General features: G+C 40.6%; 1 protein-coding gene across 3 annotated transcripts in view; it reads right to left on the bottom strand.

Annotated features, from left to right (window-relative positions):
- Window positions 1–22,552, bottom strand: part of UBA2 (ubiquitin like modifier activating enzyme 2) — a 37,981-nt gene that overhangs the window by 3,517 nt on the left and 11,912 nt on the right. For all 3 annotated transcript variants that reach the window (XM_084960427.1, XM_084960426.1, XM_084960428.1), the window contains 9 exons: window positions 17,703–17,770; window positions 16,055–16,176; window positions 12,199–12,298; window positions 10,316–10,482; window positions 7,890–7,983; window positions 7,685–7,797; window positions 6,131–6,286; window positions 4,091–4,187; window positions 1,195–1,300 (listed from right to left, as the gene is read on the bottom strand). In XM_084960427.1, coding sequence (XP_084816553.1) covers window positions 1,195–1,300; window positions 4,091–4,187; window positions 6,131–6,286; window positions 7,685–7,797; window positions 7,890–7,983; window positions 10,316–10,482; window positions 12,199–12,298; window positions 16,055–16,168 — 947 coding nt within the window. In that variant the 5' untranslated portion in view covers window positions 16,169–16,176; window positions 17,703–17,770. The remainder of the gene's footprint in view (window positions 1–1,194; window positions 1,301–4,090; window positions 4,188–6,130; window positions 6,287–7,684; window positions 7,798–7,889; window positions 7,984–10,315; window positions 10,483–12,198; window positions 12,299–16,054; window positions 16,177–17,702; window positions 17,771–22,552) is intronic.

Raw genomic sequence — 22,552 nt, 5'->3', positions numbered from 1 at the left:
GGGCACAGTTTAGGGGTATCAATGAGCGAGTACCAAGATGCGCCTTGTTCAACAGATAAACACACCGAAGTGGAGGACCACCCGTACTTTAATTGTTACGCAAATATCTTGTATCATAGGCACTTTGGATGCTTTTTGTAAAGTGGGCAGGATGTAAAATCAAATAAAAAGAAAAAAATACATGATTCAGGAATCTATATAGGATAATTTTTTTTTTTTTTTTTTTTTTGTCTTTTTTGCCATTTCTTGGGCCGCTCCTGTGACATACGGAGTTTCCCAGGCAAGGGGTCGAATGGGAGCTGTAGCCACCGGCCTTCACCAGAGCCACAGCAACACGGGATCCAAGCCTCGTCTGCAACCTACACCACAGCTCACGGCAACGCCGGATCGTCAACCCACTGAGCAAGGGCAGGGACCAAACCCGCAACCTCACGGTTCCTAATCGGATTCCTTAACCACTGCGCCACGACGGGAACTCCAGGATAATTTTTAATTCTGTTATTGTTATTGTTACAGATCACAATGAAGTATCTTTTATGAGAGAAATATTTTTATCAAAATGAACACATTCCTGACTATAACTTTTCAAACATCTGGATTTCTATCCTGTCTTTCTGATGAGCCACCACTGACGAGTTACTTTTCTTGGGGTTAAGAGATGCAAACCATTAAATTCTGAAAGGATAAGCAATGAGGTCCCACTCTATGGCCCAGGGAACTCTATCCAATCACTTGTGATATAACATGACAGAAAATAATATGTGGAAAAAAATGTATATATATATATATATGTATGACTGGGTCACTTTACAGTACAGCAGAAATTGACAGAACAATGTAAATCAACTATAATAAAAAAATTAAACAAACACCCCCCCACCCCTTTTTTGGCCACACCATTGGCATGCAGAAGTTCCCAGGCCAGGGACAGAACTTGCGTCACAGCAGTGACGACGCCAGATCTTTAACCCACTGAGCCATGAGGAAACTCCAAACATTTCTTGCTTCTTTTATTTCTAGATTCTCCAATTTTTTTGTAGGTCAGACCTCAGGGAATTTAGTGGCCAACGTGAGTATACATACTGTGCAACTTCAAATGAAGAGTAGGCATTAAGGGCAAGAAAATGTTTTCTCTCCACTTTAAGTGTGTATAATTAAATTATTTCTTACACTTAAAATATTAATAGTGCCTACCTATGAAGGATGTTGATCAATAAAGTGTAGTCCTGAAGGAAGTCATCTGCTTGAAGTCGGCTCCCATTTCTAATTCCAAATTCTGCTAACTTCTTGTGATTATTAGCTAGGAAATTTGAAAGAAATTTAGATGCTTTACTTAGTTTTACCTCCATGGAGCAGTCACCTTAGTTTTGAAAAGGTAAAACCCCTGCTATAAGCGGAATTACAACTCCCCAAAATTCTTAAGTTGAAGTCATAACATCAGTGCCTCAGAACATGACTGGACTTTAAGACAGTACTTTTAAAAGAGGTGATTATGTTCAAATGAGGCTGCTGGGTTGGACTCTAAGCCCATCTAACTGGTATCCTCAGAAGAAGCCAGGGGAGAGGCCTCAGGAGAAACCAAACCTGTCAACAATCCCCCCCCCCCACTTTGATCTTAAGATTTCTAGCCTCCAGGACTAGGAGAAAATAAATGTGTAATCACTTTTTCTGTGTATTCAAGTATGGCACCAACTTGGGCACTTAGGAACTTGGCCCTGAAAACTCAACTACCAAAACTACATCAAGACAACCAAATTACAAAGTTTTGAAAACCTTCTCTCCTTCAAACCAAATTAATCTGGAATCTCAGAGGAGTCAATGACAACTTTTAGAATTGTTCAAAATATATTCTATGTGCAAAGAGATTATCCAAAACAATGTCAACGAACTACTTTCAGGGAGTTCCAGTTGTGGCTCAGTAGGTTAAGAACCTAACTAGTATCCATGAGGGTGCAGGTTCAATCCCTGGCCTCATTCAGTGGGTTAAGGACTTGGTATTGATGTGGCTGTGGTGCAGGCCGCAGCTGCAGCTTAGATTCAACAGCTAGCCTGGGAACTTCCACATGCTGTAGATGCAGCCCTAAAAAGAGAAAAAAAAAAAACCAAAAAACCTGCTTTCATCAAACTTCACAAGTCAGAAATATGAGCAAATCGTTTATTTCAATAAAATTTTCAACATAAATTTCCATTATTTCTCAATGAAGAGCTTAGTGGGATCTCTAAAAACTAATCACTCCCACCCAGTTCTGCTTCGTCTGAATGTCCCCAGTATGTCGTGTACCATGCCTGGTATCTACTAGCACTTTGCTACGTGGATTATAAAGAACAATCCCTCCAACCAAACGTGGTGTCATCACCTCCTCCTACCTACTCTAGGGCCTTCCTGCCTTACCTATCCTTTCTCTCCTGCACATTCAAATGCTCCCCTCTCCTGACCTGTAAAAGCACTCAAGTTCTACTTAAAAAACTGTTTCTTCGTGAGCTCCACAACACTCAGTCCGATTTACTGAGTATCTGCTCTGTGTCTATAGACTGTTTAGAACCTGTTGACCTATACCCACAGAGTCTGGCGTACAGCAGGTGGATTATATTTTAAGTTCTACTTAGTATGGTTTTTATGGTTTTTCTTGTTTTGTTTTTTTTCTCAGCCACACCCATACCACAGTAGTGACAATGCGAGATCCTTAACTGCTGGACTACCAGGGAACTCATATCATGCTTAAATTTAAGTGATTTTCTACATATTCTAACAATCTTTTTTTTTTTTTTTCTTGGCCATACCCAGAGCATATATAAGTTGCTGGACCAGGAGCTGAATCCAAGCTGCAGCGGTGACCTATGCCATCAATGGCAGATCCTTAACTCACTGCACCAGGCCAAGGATAGAACCCAGGCTGCCACAGAGACAACGCCAGACCTTAACCTGCTGCACCACAGAGGGAACTCCTCATTTTCTTTTAGTTATTTCTTATTTTACCTTCTTAATCTACCCGGACTGTCTCTGGAGAACAATAGTTCCTCTCCAGACTTACATCCCCAAGCCCTTTTACACTCACTAAAACTTCTCAAACCCAACATGTTTAAAGAGAATCAGTTACTGAGCATTCTATCCTGATAAATTAGCATCATTTCTGAAGCTAGAATCTTAGCAACAATCCCGCCCAAGGCTAAAAATGCTACTCTTCCTCATGACCACTGTGGTCTGACAGAGGCATAACCAAAACACAGTTCTCACTTAGAAAGCTTTAATAGAATCTAATGCATTTTGTACCTTAATAACAAATGCATTAACAGAAGTGGAGTTCCCGTTGTGGCTCAGCTGTAAACAAACCTGACTAGTATCCATGAGGACACAGGTTCAATCCCTGGCCTTGCTCAGTGGGTTAAGGATCCAGGGTTGCTGTGAGCTGTTATTTAGGTCACAGACATGGCTGTGGCTGTGGCCTAGGCCAGCAGCTGCAGCTCCAATTTGATCCCTAGCCTGGGAACTTCCATATGCCATGGGTGTGGCCCAAAAAGAAAAAAAAGAAAAAAAAAAAAAAAAAAAAAAAAGGGTGTGTGTGGGCGGGGGGATGACCTCTTGAGCTTCTGAAAAGGAAAGCCAGGAAAGCCAAGAAAGCCAAAACCGGCCCCAGATTTTCAGCAATACTTTCTGCTCTATCACTAGAGCAGATGTCAAGGCTTCCCCACTTGGTCAAAACACCTAATAGCCTTAGATCACCCTCTCCACTCTGATCTATGACTCAGAGCCATCCTCCTGTTACTAATTTAGCTCCCAGGATCCTTGATACAGGTAAGGCAGTTCCTTGGAAAGGCACAAGAGCACTGTGGTTGCTGTAGATAGCAACTATGCACTGGGTTATGGAGAAATAGTCCCAAGATACTCTGACAATATCAAGTTCCCAAATCTGCAACTGTGGTGACCCCATCAAGGCAATGCCACCTTGGGACAGCACCTCCACGACCAGTATCACTTGTCTCAGTGAGATACTAAGAAACGTATACAATGAATGGATAAACTAACATGCACTTCCTCAACCTAGTGGTCTCCGCCCAAAGGAAAGGAGTGAACAAAGGCAACGTATAATACCTTCTGTCTCTCCCTCTTCTGAAGATATAAGGATTGTTCCTTTTCCATCTTCAATTTGGACATCTGGTGCTACCATAGCAAACTTTTCCTTCACTATCTACAAGAAAAAAAGTTTCAAAACATTAACATATGGAATTAAAGATCATAAAAAAACCTAGACTATTTTTCATAAAGGATCTTTACTTTCCCTTTCCACCGGAAAGGGACCACGTTGTTCTTTAAGGTACCTAAGGGCAAGCAGGAAAGCAGAAGGAATTCACCCAATTATCTCACGCTCACATTCCATCCCCATGTTTGACCAATGATAAAGATCAGGTAAAACTTCCTTCAAAAGGGGACTGAAAGGCTTGAAAGGCTCTTGGTATTTTGTCTTTCCCAGCAGATTAGACTCTGAGCTAGACATCTGACAGATTTTATCTCAGTGTCTATACCAACCCCGCACTGGCAGATGTTTTACAGATGGAATTCTCATCAATCTGATCCTATGTTACATAGTCTTTCAACTCCGAAGTTCCGTCTTTATTTTTGTATTTTTTATTTTGTCTTTTTGCCTTTTCTTGGGCCACTCCCACGACATATGGAGGTTCCCAAGCTAGGGGTCGAATCAGAGCTGCAGCTGCTGGCCACACCAGAGCCACAGCAACGTGGGATCCAAGCTGCATCTGCAACCTACACTACAGCTCACGGCAACGCCGGATCCTTAACCCACTGAGCAAGGCCAGGGATCGAATCCGCAACCTCACGGCTCCTAGTCAGATTCGTTAACCACTGCGCCACCACAGGAACTCCCCAAGTTCCATCTTTAAATTCCAAGACAGATCAGGAATGATGATACTGTTAAATCCTACCTGGTCTTAAACACACACACTGGAGAAACTCTCTAAAGGTTCAATTATCCTATGACAGTCCAATTACCCTACCTTTAGCTCAAGAATGAGTAGATACCAACTATAATCATTTCTTTCCTAAGAAAGAAGATGGGGCAACTACCCTTTGATGGCCAATATATCAAGTCTTGCTGCTTCTCCATCTAAACATAAGCTCCAGTAAACTCGCCCTGTGTAACCAGTCCTAGGAGAAAAGCCATTCATTCCTAAGTGGCCTTTAGAGCCACAAAGGTCTACACCCCCACACCAGGAGGTATGTGAATATGTAACATCAAGACCAACATAATCAGGGAGTTCTCCTCATGGCGCAGCTGAAATGAATCTGACTAGGAACCATGAGGTTGTGGGTTCAATCCCTGGCCTGGCTCAGTGGGTTAAGGATCCGACATTGCCGTGAGCCATGGTGTAGGTCACAGAAGCGGCTTGGATCCCAAGTGCATGTGGCTGTGGCTGTGGTGTAGACTGGCAGCTGTAGCTCCGACTGGAACCCCTGGCCTAGGAACCTCCATATGCCTCGGGTTCAGCAAAACAAGCAAAACAAAAAAAGACAGACATAGTCAGAAGAACTAAGTGAAGTGATACCCAAGGTGGGGAGTGGCACCCATATGGGCCATTTTTAAAATGTGCCCTAATTTAAACAGCTAGGAGGAACTGAAGGACCAGGCTATAGGATCAGACCATATCCTAACCCTCTACCTCCCTCACTCCAGAGCTCTAAAGTGAATCCAGGTGTGCAAATGACACACATCCTCAGGAACTAACTTAACACACCAGAATCAGAACCATCACTTGACCATTTAAGGATACCTCTTATTGGACAAAAATACAGAATTTATATACTATCTGAGAAAGAAGAATTTGCTTGCTAAGATACTATGCCACTTACGAACCACCTGTAGTCCATATTCTAACTAGATACACCTATTCCTTTTTGGGATATGAAACACTTATTCTGGAACCAGAGAAAAAAGCCAGCAGGACCCAGAAAGTGGAGCAACCCAGGATATCAGAGCAACACACCTCAGTAATCAGAGTAATTAACTGCTTATAGTTTGTTACCATAGTAACACCGTAAAAGGCAAATGGGAACTTGTTTTTTTCCTATAAAAAGGAAAATGAGCAGCCTGTGGGAGGGAACCAGGCCTGCACTTACCTTATCCTGCAACGTGAGAACGGTCACTTTGTGGACGTTCAGCCGCACGGTCACCTCTGGCTTGCTGGCACATACGTAACAGTTGGGATTGGGAGGATCCAGTGCACAAGGCACAAGGAGCTTCTTTTTTGGGTTTGGTTGTTTATTCAAAAAAATCTTTGAGAAAAAAAAAAAAAACATGCAGAAATTAAAAACTCAAGTTAGGATTTTATACACCACATGGCATGCACTTAAATATGGCCTTCCGGAGTTCCCGTCGTGGCACAGTGGTTAAGGAATCCGACTAGGAACCATGAGGCTGCGGGTTCGGTCCCTGCCCTTGCTCAGTGGGTTAACGATCCGGCGTTGCCGTGAGCTGTGGTGTAGGTCACAGACGCGGTTCAGATCCTGTGTTGCTGTGGCTCTGGCATAGGCTGTGGTTGCAGCTCCGATTCAACCCCTAGCCTGGGAACCTCCATATGCCGCGGGAGCGGCCCAAGAAATAGCAAAAAAAGCCAAAAAAAAAAAAAAAAAAAAAAAAAAAAAGGCCTTCCAGGCGGCAGAATCAGGTAAGGGTAGTCATGACCTTCTTGAGAGACTGATTTGCCAACCCTCTTCTCAAATGAGGTACCATGTAAATAAGACCGAGCTTACTGAAAAGGAATCTCCTTATACTGAAGACTCTAGACAATTCTACAAACTAACTCAGCATGAATAAGGGCCTAACCATACTCATCTCTGGTCTCCTCATTAAATCAGTGTTTGAGTGCTTTCCCAGCAGTTATTAATTTTAAGCCAACTTCTAACAAGACCGATACACTAATTTTTCTAATTAATGACAATGTTTTCACAGATGTATGGAACAAATGAGCTGCCTTTCTTTTCAAGTTTTCCATGATTATGACATTAACGTTTATGTACTAAAGGAAAAAAATAATGTATGTCTGGCACTATACAAACAAAGGCAAATAAAAAAAAAAATGGCACTGAGGTTACAAATGTCAGGAGAACACTGGAAGCCGATACAAAAATTCTCATCCTCTAGGAGTTCCCGTCGTGGCACAGTGGTTAACGAATCTGACTAGGAACCATGAGGTTGCGGGTTCAGTCCCTGCCCTCGCTCAGTGGGTTGACGATCTGGCGTTGCCGTGAGCTGTGGTGTAGGTTGCAGACACAGTTCGGTTCCAGCGTTGCTGTGGCTCTGGCGTAGGCTGGCAGCTACAGCTCTGATTGGACCCCTAGCCTGGGAATCTCCACATGCCGCGGGAGCGGCCCAAGAAATAGCAAAAAGACAAAAAAAAAAAAAAAAAAAAAAGTGAAAAACAATTGCAAAAAGTTAATATAAAGACTCACACAATAAGTTCTTCCAAGAATTCAGTAAAACTAGAAATGTTAGAAGCTAGCTAGCTTCCACCTTAGACAAAAATAAGAGAAGCAAATTATGTTTTCTTGTCTATTGTCATTCCCAGGAAGCTTATTTAAACATGTAAGTCACAAGGTAACATGAACAATTACTTTTCCACTGCTTTAAACCAATTTTGTTTTAATTATAAAATTACAAATAGAAACACTCACTGTTCTACACTGGTCTATTTTTCCTGATAAAATCTTCAATCCTTCCAATACTATCAACCCAGCAATCACTGCATTAGTAGTAGCGATAGCAGGAATAATGTTCCCTGCCATTGCTGGAAAAAAAAAAAAAGAAAAAAGTTTAGCTGTTAAAAAAAAAAAAACCTTAGAATTTTAGATGATACAATTATAGTACAAAACAACTTACATTTGATATCAAATCTGCTCTTCATATTCATACTGAAAATATGCATCCTGAGATTTGCAGCAGAGGTGACAAAATCCATTGCAGAAGGATCATCCTGCCAATAATTTAAACAATTTAACAAGTCTTCTCACAAATTTTCTAATTTGGCTAGTACTGCTTTCAGAATAGCACTTTCTCACGTTTATAACAAGTCAACCAGAACAAGAGATGGCCTTGAGGGACAGGCCAGTCTGGATGAGAAGCAGGCAGGGGCTCATCAACAGCTCTTGGGATCCCGGTATGTGCTCTGACCAAGAGTCACCAGGAATTCACTTCTGCCCGAATGAATGCACTGGAAACTGAGTACAAACTATACCACCAGTTTCATTCATTGATGATGGCAATCCTTCCCTGGGCCCCGCCAGTCAACAATCAGAAGGCTGGTTGACAAGCAAAGAACCCAGGGAAGGAAACTAAGGCTGTTTTGAGAAATGTATCAATCATTAAAGGCTCAGAAACACTTGGTTGATTCCTTTTGGCTTTCCTTCTCCAAATTCCCTTCACACACCTACACTCCTATATTTGCTGGTTTTTTTTTTTTTTTTTCCCTCAAATGTGGCAGGACAGTAAGCTTTCCCTTTACCATTCACATTCTTCCTGAGCCTATACCCTAGACTTTCTAATCAAATTTCAGCAAGGTTTCCAGCTCTGAACTGAGAAGAAATTACCCTAAGCCCATAAATCAGAAACACCAAAGTTTAAAAGAAAAAGCAGGAGTTCCTGTTGTGGCTCTATGAGGACGCGGGTTTGACCCCTGGCCTCACTCAGCGGGTTAAGGATCCAGCGTTGCTGTGCGCTGTGGTATAGGTCGCAGATGTGGCTCAGATCCTGTGTTGCTGTGCTGTGGCGTAGGCTGGCAGCTGCAGCTGGGGTTGGACCCCTAGCCTGGGAACCTCCATGTGCCAAGGGTGTGGCTCTAAAAAGACAAAAGACAAAAAAATAAAAAGATAAAAAAATTAAAGAAAAAGCACTGACAGCATGTGAGTTCTTTACATAATTATTTGGCTGACTGTGTAACCAGAGGCAAATCAACTTCCCGGACCCCAAATTCCTTAATCTGTTAAACAGGTAAGGTGGTGGTGGGGATTAAGTAAGACTACTGAGAGGTATCCAACAGTGTCCACGGGGTACTTCTCCCAGGCAAACTGGCTCATCACACTCATTAGGTATAAATTTTACCCACAGGGGATAATGATTCCCAGTTCCAGGTTTTGTTATTTAGACCCTGTATACAGATGAAAGCCTCCCAAACCACTATTATGACAATAAAAATGAAAAAGAAAATGTTTAAGTTACAGCACACAAACTCTAAAGACTGTTTACAAGACCCCTCAAAAATCAAAATTTACCAGCTTCATTGTAGATGTCTGATTTAACCCCAGTTCCAAAATTTGCACACATAAATCTTAGTTTTCTAAAACTCAAACTTTCCACCTTACTTTAAGACGTATGGCAAATCTTTACAAGCACGTGAACAAGCTTTATCAGATAAATCACTTACAGCCATAGAAAATACTGACTACAAGTAAAATAAGTAAAATTAAGTCAACGAACCTCAAAATATATTTTATAAACTACAAAATACTACTAAATACTGTTTTAACTTATAAGAATAATTACATCCCATTTTTGTATTGAGAGGTCTCTCAGACTTCTAAGAGTTATATTTCATTAGAAAGGCCAAATTATTATTACTTTCAAGGCCAAAGTAGGCCAATGAGCTGTTGGCTCCAAAAGGATATTTTGACTTCTGGTAACAAATTTCTATTACATAAGAAGTTTTCTTAAGACTTTACTTTAGTCAGAGAAATATTTTACTCCAATAAAATCACATTATTAAAAAAAGTCACGTTATTTCTCTTATCAAGTTATAAACGATGAACACATTACTAGAATTTAAAATGAGGTTTTATGGAGTTCCCGCTGTGGTGTAATGGGTTAAAGGGTCCTTTGTTGCCAGCACAGGTCACAGGTGTGCCTCAGGTGTGGCCATAAAAAAAAAAAGTAATTAAATAAAATGTCTTATGATACTGCCTGAATTCACACATACAAAATTCATAGTTCAATGTACTAATTAGAGATACAAATATCCAAACAAAATCAACACATCCTCAGAGTTCCTGTTGTGACTCAGGAGGTTAAAAACCTGACAAAGTGTCCATGAGGATGCAGGTTCGATCCCTGGCCTCACTCAATGGGTTAAGGATTTAGTATTGCTGTGGCTGTGGTGTAGGCTAGCAGCTGCAGCCTCGATTGTACCTCCAGCCTGGAAACTTCCATATGCCTCGGGTGTGGCTCTAAAATCAAAGAAAACGAAAACAAAAAAAATCTGGTAGAATAATATACAGTTGATATATAAGTAACTGCTACACATTTTCAAAACAAACCTTGTCCCATATGAGCTCAGCTCCATCCCCCTTTTCTGCTAAATGAACTCTCAAAGTCTCAATGCTCTTTGAAAAAAGACGTGCATAGCTCTTTACATCTAGAACCTGCTGGTCTTTCAGACCTAACTGGGGTTCGTTTTGTTGATCTGATGCATTGGTTTCTTCTCCTAAAGAAAAAAATATTAGAAATTTCACCATTAACATCATTCCTCTACTCTATTTAATGACAATAAGAAAATGAAACAGGAGTTCTCTTGTCACAGCAGGTTAACGATCCAGCATTATCTCTGCAGTGACTCAGATCACTGCTATGGCAAAAAAAGAAAAAGAAAAAAAAAAAAAAAAAAGAAAGAAAATCAAATAACCTGAAACAAATTCCATTAATTATCACAAAGATAATCATGTGCACAAGAAAATCACCAAAATTGACATGGGGAAGGTGTGAGACCATCTCAGAACCTCATAGTTTACTAAAGGATTTACTAAAGGATTCAAAAATATGGTGCAATTGAAACGAATCTGACTAGGAACCATGAGGTTGTGGTTCCCGCGTTGCTGTGGTGCAGGCTGGCAGCTTTAGCTCCAATTAGACCCCTAGCCTGGGAATCTCCATCTGCCATCGGTGTGGCCCTGAAAATCAAAAGACCCCCCTCCCCGCCAAAAAAAATAAATACATAATATGGAAAAGATAAGAAGCATTATGCCCAGAAGAGAGTTAGTATTCAGTAAGTGTAAGCTTTTAAACCAAGACTTGAACTGATCCGCAAAGCATCTGTTACTATAGAAAACTGCTCCATATTGGAATTCCTATTGTGGCTCAGCGGCAACAAACCTGACTAGTATCCATGAAGATGCAAGTTTGATCCCTGGCCTGGCTCAGTGGGTTAAGAATCCAGTGTTGTCATGAGCTGTGGTGTAGGTCAAATATGTGGCTCCGACCCTCTGCTGCTGTGGCTGTGGCGTACGCTGGCAGCTGCAGCTCTGATTCAACCTCTATTCTGGGAACTCCATACACCACACATCCGGCCCTAAAAAGCAAAACAGAAACAAACAAAAAAAAACATTTCATACAGACATCCTAAGTCTCCTGGGACCTTTTAGGGTCCAATATGTTGACCACTGCTGTGCAAAAAAAGTCGACACACAAAGTATTGAAAAGAGAGTAGGGTAAGGAAGCAGTCACTATTACAACAGTTTTACTTGCACTTAAAAATTATAAATATATTACTGGAGTTCCCGTCGTGGCTCAGTGGTTAATGAACCCAACTAACATCCATAAGGACACGGGTCTGATTCCTGGCCTCACTCAGTGGGTTGAGGATTCCGTGTTGCCCTGATCTGTGGTGTACGTCACAGATGTGGCTCGGATCCAGTGTTGCTGTGGCCTTGGCGCAGGCTGGCGGCTACAGCTGATTCGACCCCTAGCCTGGGAAACTCCATATGCCACAGGTGCAGCCTTAAAAAAAATTACATATATCTAAGTATGTTCCTAGGTTATATCTTAAAGATATAATCCTACAAAGATACATATACATTCAGTACTTTATGTCAAGGAAAATATACAACAACTAAGTATTACCTGATAAAGGACTAGTTAAATAATACTGACTGAAAAGAACAAGTCAGAGAATATAAATAGTATGATTCCATCTACGTAAAGTGCATACACACTGCCTACGTGCATGGAGTTATCACCAAGACATTCCCTACAATGTTAAAAGTAATTATTTCTCTAGGTGATGAGATTTCCAGTGACCTTCCTGCATCATACTTTTCTGAACTGAGTTTCTTACCACTGTCAGGAAACCACAGGGGTATTTAAAAGGCTTTAAGTGAGAGAATTTCCAATTTAGGTATCCCAAAGATGAAAATATATTCTTTACCTTGACTTTGCACTTCAGCCCAGTCCAAAGGAACCGGAGGTTTCCTTTTCCTCCATAGTTTGTCCATTGTCAACAGATACCTGATATCATCTTTAAAAAGCTTAAAAAAAAAAAAAAAATTCCATGAACTTTATATACCTATGCTGATAAAACAAAATTTCACTGTTGATTTTAAACATTACACCATAAAATCTGATTTAAAGGGGAGTGTGGTGAAAAGCTTAAACTAGAGATTCCCTGGTGGCCTAGCAGTTAAGGATTTGGTGTTGTCATCCCTGTGGTTCTGGTGTGGGTTTGATCCCTGGCCCAGGAACTTCTGCACGCAGCAGGTATGGCCAAAAACAAAACAAAACAACAAAAAAGCTTAAATCTTAGTGTAAAAGGAAATTTTACACACGACCCTTAGATTTCAAACAGTTCAAATGAGAGAGGCTGAGGAAAGCAGAGTAAGAGAAATCTGAACTGTGCTGGCCAAGCCTGTCACCCCTCCCTAGTTGTCGTCCCCCACCACCCACCGCCACCGCAAAGCTCCTCAGATCAGTCTGATACACAGTCACATCAAAGGACTAAATAAACACACACACCAACTCCACAAGAACTGAATACAATCATTGAGCCTAGAAGTACCAGAGAGCAGTGTCTCCAAGTCTGTGGGTACATACCAGTACATACCAGTAAATCATACACATTTTAGTTTTAAAAAATCAAAAATTTTTTTTGGCCATGCCTGTGGAATGCAGAAGTTCCCAGGCCAGGAGCTGAACTTGTGCCACAGCAGGAACCTGAGCCACAGTCACACTGCTGGATCCTTAACCTGCTGAGCCACATGGCAACTCCCAAGCATACACATTTTAAAAGTGCTCAAAAAAACAATTTCTTAACCATCTGTGACATCTTTGAAATGTGCTCCCCTCCTAAATAATCTCAAACACACAAAATAACTATTTCAAAAGTAAAAACATTACCATGTGCAGACTTACAGACTATCTCAAGATAGTCTGCACAGTTCTAAATTAGAATACTATTTAGTGAGAAAAATCATACAGCTCTGAGTACTATGACTTACTTTTTTCTAAGGAATAGGAAGAGAATTGGTAACATCTGAAATGGGTACACAGGCAAGTAAATGAGGTGTCCTGTATAATCTGGATAACAAATGTAGCTAAGGACATTTTACAGAGGATCTTCAGCATTGGCTAAAATGCCTGCCAAGTGATGGAGAATTAACATGGTTCTCCAAAGAACAGCTCCACGGCCTTCTTTTTTAAAATTTTTAAAATTTTTCATTAAATTCATTTACAATGTTGTGCCAATTTCTGCTGTACAGCAAAGTACCATGGCCTTCTTTATTCAATGATTAAATACCAGGAGTCCCTCGGAGTTATGTACTGAACCATCTTCATACTCTTCTTTCTATAAACCTATGAATCTCAACCACAGCTCTAATTTAAACTATTCTACTTACCTATAGATTCACTTGTTATCTACTATTTCGTAGAGGAATCTCAAAATTAATTCTATCACCTCCCTCTACTCCCCAAACTTTATGCCCACATCTGTTCCCCCCTGCTCTCTCTGAGAATGGCTCTGCTCACCTGCTGCTCAGCAAGAAACCAAGTATTAGTCTTGGCTCCTCACTCAAAACATATAGTCCTACTGAGTGAGTCTACTTTTCCTCCACACTCCACTGGGAATGCAGATGAGTTGTACTTTAGATTACTCTGGCACTGCGCAACTCCAGAAGGTATGGTCCCATATCAGTTACAAGAGGAAAAGCAGGCCCTACAAGCACTGCATACTCTCTATACCTTACAGTGATCTTATAGACTACCCTTTAATGGATTCCCACTGTCTTGGTATAACATCTTTACCATGACCTAGAGAGCCCTTTCCAATCAAGCTTCATCTTATCCTTCTAGTCCTCTTTCCACTCTCCCCTTTAATGGCAATATTCCAGTTCTTCAACCTGACACTTTCTTTTTTATGCTGCATTGTCATCCCCACTTATTCTTTAATGTCTTGTGTTGAAATGTCAACTTCCTCTGGACAGCCTCTTCTGAATCCTCATACCAAGTCTAATAATAATAATGTTTAATAAAAAATGGGAGTGGAGTTCCCGTCGTGGCTCAGTGGTTAACGAATCCGACTAGGAACCACGAGGTTGCGGGTTCGATTCCTGGACTCCCTCAGTGGATTAAGGATCTGGCGTTGCCGTGAGCTGTGCTGTGGGTCCCAGACATGGCTTGGATCCCGCGTTGCTGTGGCTCTGGTGTAAGCCAGCGGCTACAGCTCCAATTCGACCCTTAGCCTGGGAACCTCCATATGCCGCGGGAGCGGCCCAAGAAATGGCAAAAAGACAAAAAATAAAACCAAAAAAAAAATAATAATAACAATAAATGGGACCATCTACTTATTGTTAGAGGGTTCTAAAGCATCAGAACTTAATGTCGTAACATCCTGAACTTGAAATTCCTTGTTCAATGTTTGACTTCCTCTCTAGACTACTGAGTTCCCTACAAGAGCTGGGACCCTATTTTCTGCCTCTTTCATCACCAAATCTTCTGTAATTAATGTGGTGTCTGTCACATAGCAGATGCTTAACAACAGACTGGAGATATACTTCAGATTATGCTGGGATTCAACTGTTGTTCAGACTGGAATGGAAACAGATACATTACACTGCTTTAGAAAATATTAACATCCATATCGGAGTTAATGGCATTTTAAGTATGATCAAAACAAAAAACACTTTCCAAGGAAAAGGCTGTCATGAAGAAATAAATGTAGTAGGTTTAAGAAAGTCAATCTGTGACATCTGTTGCCACCGAGGAAAGATGAAACAGAAGCTGGAGGAAGCAACAGGCCGTTTGCTTAGGACAACCAGACCTATGCATGTCAGAAAGCAGACGTAAGGCAGAGTGAAAATACTATTTGAAGAAAAAGCTACAAGAAGGAAAAACAGCAGGTGGAAGTGTTAGTCTTTACTCACACAGAAGAAAAAGAGTTTGTAATGAAGGGGGACATCCTCTGAACAGGTCAATTACATTTACTGGCTTCAAACCGTTAATACATCTTTAAAACCATCTGCTAAGTGAGGGTGGCAAGAGTATATCAGGCAATTTAAGATGATTAGATTTTAAATCATCTATACTTTAATTTAAAAATAAAAGCTGAGTTGAGAAAGCTTCAAGTACCTATTATGATAAACTTGTAAGGAACAAAAGCAGAAAAAAAAAAGACTTCTAAAATACAGACCTGAAGAACTAGCTGAGCTGTAATTAGGTAGATGTAATTAATCTTATAATATACTTCTCTAAAAATATTGAGCAAATAAAGAGTTCCCTGGCAGCCTAGCAATTAAGGACGCGGCATTGCCACTGCTATGACATGGGTTACCCCTGTGGCCTGGGTTCAATCCCCAGCCCGGGAATGTTTGCACACGATGGGCATGGACAAAAAACAAATATATAAGCAAATAATACACAAAATGAAGAGGGATCCAGCCAAGAACAGAGGCTTAGGAATTCAAGAGCAATTGAGAACATGTCAATCAAACTGTCAACACAAGATGTGAGCAGGGAAGGGATGTAAGATAAGAAGCAACAGGAACTGTTGAAAGTGAGGGAAAGATAGACAACCAGGAGTATATAATTGAGCTTCTATATTTTACCTTCTGCAAAGATTCTATACTGATTCGTAATGATGCTACCATTTAAAAATCTGTTTATCCCAACTCCATCAGTGAATTTATTTACTAAGACACATAAGACATAAAATAAGTGTGATTCAACCATGTACTACTTTAAAACCGAGTAACAAAGTATCTAACCACAATTATAAAGAAAGTAAATCTAACCTTGGTAAAAAGTTTAACTGGATCATATCCAGTTGATTTAGCCCATTCCTTAGTGGAAATACGTTTAATGTCACCATCTTCATTAGATGCTCTGGCTCTGGCTTCAGCTTCCATCGGTTCCCCTATAAAATAAATACCATTCTATTTAACTCAAGTTATAAACTCTCATCTACCTGTGAGGGACGAAAAGAGTCACTCATGGAAGTCACCCGCATGTGATCCATTCAGAGTTCAAAGACAAAGAAGTTGTAACATGTTTATCAACATCTTTTTCTACCTGTTTTTTTGTTTTTGTTTTTGTTTTTTTTTTTTTTTTGCTTTTTAGGGCCACACCCATGGCAAATGGGGGTTCCCAGGCTAAGGGCAGAATCAGAGCTATAGCTGCCGGCCTACACCACAGCTCACGGCAATGCTGGATCCTTAACCCACTGAATGAGGCCAGGAATCAAACTCGCATCCTCATGGATACTAATTGGATTCGTTTCCACTGAGCCACGACGGGAACTCCCTCTACCTGTTTCTAAAGGCAATATGTAGAACAGTTCCCAGTATAGATCTATACTCAGATCTGGGAACAACCCCCGGCTCTATTTACGAGATTTGTGCAATTTCTCTGCACCTTGTTTCCTCACAAGTAAAACAGCACTGCCCATTTTTAAAAACATTTTCTTGGAGTTCCCGTTGTGGCGCAGCAGAAACGCATCTGACTAGGAACCACGAGGTTGCGGGTTCGATCCCTGGCCTCACTCAGCGGGTTAAGGATCTGGTGTTGCCATGAGCTGTGGTGTAGGTTGCAGATGCAGCTCAGATCCTGTGCTGCTGTGGCTGTGGCGTAGGCCAGCAGCTGTAGCTCTGATTGGACCCCTAGCCTGGGAACCTCCGCCATATGCTGTGGGTGTGGCCCTAAAAAGCAAAAACAAAAAACAAACAAACAAACAAAAAACAACAACAACAAAAACACCCCACATTTCTGTGAAGTTCCCATCATGGCTCAGCAGGTTAGGGACACAATATAGTGTCCGTGAGCATGTGGGTTTGATCCCTGGTCTTGCTCAGTAGGTTAAAGATGCAGCATTGCTGTAAGCTGTGGCCTAGGCTTAACTGTGTGTAACTGTGATCCAACCCCTAGCCCAGGAACTTCCATATGCCATAGATGTGGCGACAAAAAGTAGAAAATAAATAAATAATTTTTTAAAAATTTAATTTTATTTAATTTAGTCTTTTTAAGGCCACATCCAAAGCACATGGAAATTCCCAGGCTAGGAGTCCAATCGAAGCTGTAGCTGCCAGTATACACCACAGCCATAGCTCTGAGGGATCTGAGCCATAACTGTGACCTACACCACAGCTCAAGGCAATGCCAGATCCTTAACCCACTGCTCAAGGCCAGGGATCGAACCTTCGTCCTCATGTATACTAACTGGATTCGTTACTACTGAGCCCACGACAGGAACTTCAAAATAAATAAAATTTTACAATAAATAAATAAAAATAAAACATTGTCTTAAACATGATATAATACATCTTAAGCACATAATATATTATTTAGCATTTAACAATTATTTTCCCTCTCAAACTATCTTATTAAACTAGCAAGATAAAGACAGTACATACAAATAAGAAAATATATCCCAAATACTGTACTCACAGGAAGCTTCAGGGTCAGCTCTGTCAGGAGATACTTCTTGATCAGCATCTTCTTCCCCAAACAACTGGCTATAATTTAAGAGTAATAAATATTTATATACAACAAAATATTCTAAACAAATGTTAACTTTTCCTATTTTCCTCGAAAACAACTAATTCAGAACATCTCAAATCTGGAATAAGGATGTAAAATAAACAATTCATAAATTACACTCTATAACCCTAAAAGTATTAAAGCAATCTGTTTAAAACAGCTTGTTGGGACTTCCTATCATGGCTCAGCAGAAAGGAACCTGACTAGTATCCATGAGGATGCAGGTTCAATCCCTGGCCTCGCTCAGTAGGTTAAGGACCTGGCGTTGCCGTGAGCTGTGGTGTAGGTCACAGACGCAGCTTGGATCCCGCACTGCTGTGGCTGTGGCCGGCAACAACAGCTCTGATTTGACCCCCAGCCTGGGAACCTCCATATGCCATGGCTGCAGCCCTAAAAAGACAAAAAAAAAAAAAAGTTCATATCCTCATTTCAACCACATCACAGGCCAGGTTAACTTTTAGTAGGCATAAATTCATTTCTGTCAGCTAGGCTCTGCAAATTCCTATTTAAAATCTTTGATTAAGAGGCAAGTGAAGAGTTCCCGTTGTGGCGCAGTGGTTAACGAATCCGACTAGGAACCATGAGGTTGAGGTTGCAGGTTCAATCCCTGGCCTTGCTCAGTGGGTTAAGGATTTGGTGTTGCCGTGAGCTTTGGTGTAGGTCGAAGATGAGGCTTGCACCCCAAGCTGCTGTGGCTGTGGTGTAGGCCAGCAACTACAAGCTCCGAGGAGACCCCTAGCCCGCCAAGAACCTCCATATGCTGTGGGTGCGAAGCCCTCAAAAGCCACCCCCCCAAAAGAAAGAGGTGAGCAGTTTTACATTCCAATGTGGATAACATTTTGCTGCCAGTACAGTGCTTGTGAAGTATACCTGCAGCTAGCTGTTAAACAAATATTGACATACCTATTATGTGTCGGGCACCACACTGGGTGCAGGAAACTCAGCAGTGGAAAAAAAAAGACACTTTTTTCATAGTAGTACGTAGAGTCTCACAAAATCATAGAAAAGTATTAAGCTGAAATTCCCTTTTGTTAATCAAGTTATCCTAAAAACTGTTTAATAACTTTCAAAATACATGACTTATAATAAAACTATCTTGAAGAAATCCTTTGTACATTTAAAATCTCAAAGATCCTGATACACCTTTCAAGAAAATGGCAATTTATTTCTCATACTGATTATATACCCCAATACACTATAGGCCTATAAGAGTTCCTATTGATTTATTTACTCTCTAGATTTAATGTTTTGCCAAACTAGCGAGTATAAAATTGTATGTGGAGCTCCCACTGTGGCTCAGCAGTAACAAACTCAACTAGTATCCATGAGAATGTGGGTTCGATCCCTAGCCTCACTGAGTGGGTTAAAGATCTGGTGTTGCCATGAGCTGTGGTGTAGGGCAGCAGCTGCAGCTCTGATTCAACCCATAACCTGGGAACTTCCATATGCCACAGGTTCAGCCTTAAAAAGAAAAAAAAAGTATGTTACTGTGGTTTTATTCTTAATCTTTCAGGTTAATCATTAAGTTAAACATTATATTCATTTGTTTATTGCCTAATTAGGTTTCCCTTTAAGGGAAAAAATGTATTATTTTGTCAGGTTGTCTTTTTCTTACTGATTACAGAAATACATTCAAGATCATAATTTTAGTTGCTTATGTTGCAGATATTTTGTGCCATATAATAGTTTATTATCTGTACATTATTTGTAATGTCTCTTAATGACAAAATATTTGGCGAATTTGAATGTATAAATCCTTTCTTTTATGATTAGCACTTTTTTTTGGCCAAACCCACAGGCATGTGGAAGTTCCCAGGCCAGACATCAAACCGAAGAAGGTCCTTAACCCACTGTGCCACAAGAAGACTCCACGGTTAGCATTTTTTTGTATCTTGAGAAACTATTCCTTAACCTCGAGGATAAAGATTTTCTAATTGAGAACAATTTGAAGTTTTGCCTTTCACATCTAATTAATCCACTTGGACTTAATTTCTATTGTTTATTTACACATTGTTTGAACTAGAGAATATAATTTTTTTCACATTGATAATGAACCGCCTTCTCTTTTATTTAGTCCATTCTTTCATCAGGCATCTATTATGTAACCTCAGCCATGGTCTGTTTATCTCTGCACTGGTAATTCACTGAATTACTTGCAGCTGATATTAAATCTTGACATCTGTTAGAGCAAGTCACCTCAACTTTTTTCCAGGAATGTTTTGGTTCCACTTAGTCTTTATTCTTCCATATAAATTTTAGAATCAGCTGAAAAAGTTCCAATAAGATTCCCAGTTTTAATTAGAATTGCACTGAATCATATTATACTGAATATACACAAATTAGTATAAATATACTTTTTGCTCCGTCAGCTATGAGGGCACCACAGTAACATGCCTAAGCATTCATATCTTGGTTCCTAATATCACTCTTCAATAAACAGAACCAGGGCTGCTTGGAGAGATGTCTAATTGTAGTGCTAGAGCAGGAAATATACAAGATGAGCCTGGAGTATCCTGAAGTACCAGAAAATAAACAACTGCTTCCCCCCAAAATTACACATCAACGGTAACATATTAAAGAGCGCAAAGGCAACTGGAGAGCTCCCAATGGCCCAAGCTGGAAAAAATAAAGTAGCATTAGATTATAACCCAAGCTATAAAATATATACAGGGAGTTCCCTTGTGGCAAAGTGGGCTGAGGACCCGCTGTTGTCACTGCAGCAGCTCAGGTCACTGCTGTGACATGGGTTTGATTCACATGCTGTGTGCATGGTCAAAAAAGGAAAAAATTCAGTATCAACGAGTCCACACTGATAACAGCAAATGGGTGAGAAGAGACAGGACAATATACAGAGAGGAAGAGGGAATAATCACAGCTGGAGAAACCAAACACCTTGAGTGACCAAGGCCTACATTAATAGTCATAAATCATGTTGATAACATGTACCCATCATATGATATGATGAAAATGGCACACTACCTCTGTGGTCTTCCTCTCAATAACCCGTAACACCACTGTATTATCATGAGAAAAACATCAGATTCCATTAGCGGGACATCCTATAAAATGCCTGGTCAGTACTCATCAAAAACGAGTCAAGTTCCCATTGCAGCACAGTGGGTTAATGATCCAGCTTGGCTCTGTGGCAGTGCTGGTTTGATCCCTGGCATGGCAAAGTTCCATATGCTGCAGGTGTGGCCAAAAAAGGAGAGAGAAAAACAAGAAAAAAATAAGACTGAGAAACTGTCACGGCCCTCTTAAAAGAGGGCCTAAAAGAGACATGATAACTAATTATAAAAGACACTGGGGGAGTTCCCGTCGTAGCACAGTGGTTAATGAATCCGACTAGGAACCATAAGGTTGCAGGTTCCGTCCCTGCCCTTGCTCAGTGGGTTAAGGATCAGGCGTTGTCGTGAGCTGTGGTGTAGGCTGCAGACATGGCTCGGATCCCGCGTTGCTGTGGCCCTGGTGTAGGCCGGTGGCTACAGCTCCGATTAGACCCCTAGCCTGGGAACCTCCATATGCCGTGGGAGCGGCCCAAGAAATAACAACAACAAAAAAAAAGACACTGGGTAAATATGTAAATAATGTATCAACATTGGTTCCTTAATTGTTGTGTGTGTATCATGGTAACATAATATGGTTACAACAGAAGAAACTGAGCACTGGGATCCCTGCGCTACCTTCTAATTGTTCTGTAAATCTTCAATTGTTCTAAAAAGTCAAGTCTATTAAACAGGAAAAAAATGCCTGCCAGGAAATAAAGCTTGTAAGTTTATCTCTTGTGAAATTCTGTCATTATACCATTCTATATGTACTTTTCTAAGTGAGTATATCATACCTTAGTCAAAAAATAAAGAAAGCCAAGGTCTGCTATAGATTTCTAGAAGGTATCAGGTTGATAAAGGTCTCTTCCTAATTTACTGAGAATTTTTGTCATGAAAGGGTGTTCACTAAATTTTACCAAATGCTTTTTCTACATCTATGAAGATTATTTAGTTTCCCTTTAATTTTCTAATGAAGTAAATAAAATTTATAAATTTTATTTTTTGCTTTTTAGGGCCACACCCACAACATATGGAGGTTTCCAGGCTAGGGGTCGAATCCGAGCTACAGCTGCTGGCCTAAGCCACAGCCACAGCAACAAGGGATCTGAGCTGCATCTGCAACGTATACCACAGCTCAAAGCAATGCCGGATTCTAAACCCACTGAGCAAGGCCAGGAATGGAACCTGCAACCTTAGTGGGATTCATTTCCGCTGCACCATGACGGGAACTCCTATAAATTTTTTTATTGTTAAACCATACTTGCATTCCTGGAATAAATGCACCTTGGTCATGATATACTTTTTGTTTTATACCATTTTAGATTCATATGCTAATGTTTTGTATAGGATTTTTTCATCAACATTTATGAGTAAGAATGTCTCACAATTTTCCTTTTATCTCATAATGAATGGCCTTAACTGAATTTGCTGTCAAAGACATGATAACCCCATAACATGATATATTCCTTTTAAAAGAAATTATGTGAATTTTGGAGTTCCTGTCATGGCTCAGCAGTTAACGAATCCGACTAGCATCCATGAGGACGCAGGTTCAATCCCTGGCCTTGCTCCGTGGATTGTTGCCATGAACTGTGGCGTAGGTCGAAGACGCAACTTGGATCCTGCGTTGCTACGGCTGTGGTGTAGGCCAGCAGCTACAGCTCTGATTCGACCCCTAGCCTGGGAACCTCCATATGCTGTAGGTGTGGC

Source organism: Sus scrofa, chromosome 6, assembly GCF_054392235.1.
Source record: "Sus scrofa isolate SSC_HxYL_T2T_F1_AM1 chromosome 6, Sscrofa_HxYL_maternal_Yorkshire_Landrace_v2.0, whole genome shotgun sequence".
In the NCBI taxonomy this organism is placed as follows: domain Eukaryota; kingdom Metazoa; phylum Chordata; class Mammalia; order Artiodactyla; family Suidae; genus Sus; species Sus scrofa.
This window is presented reverse-complemented; position numbering and strand designations above follow the sequence as displayed.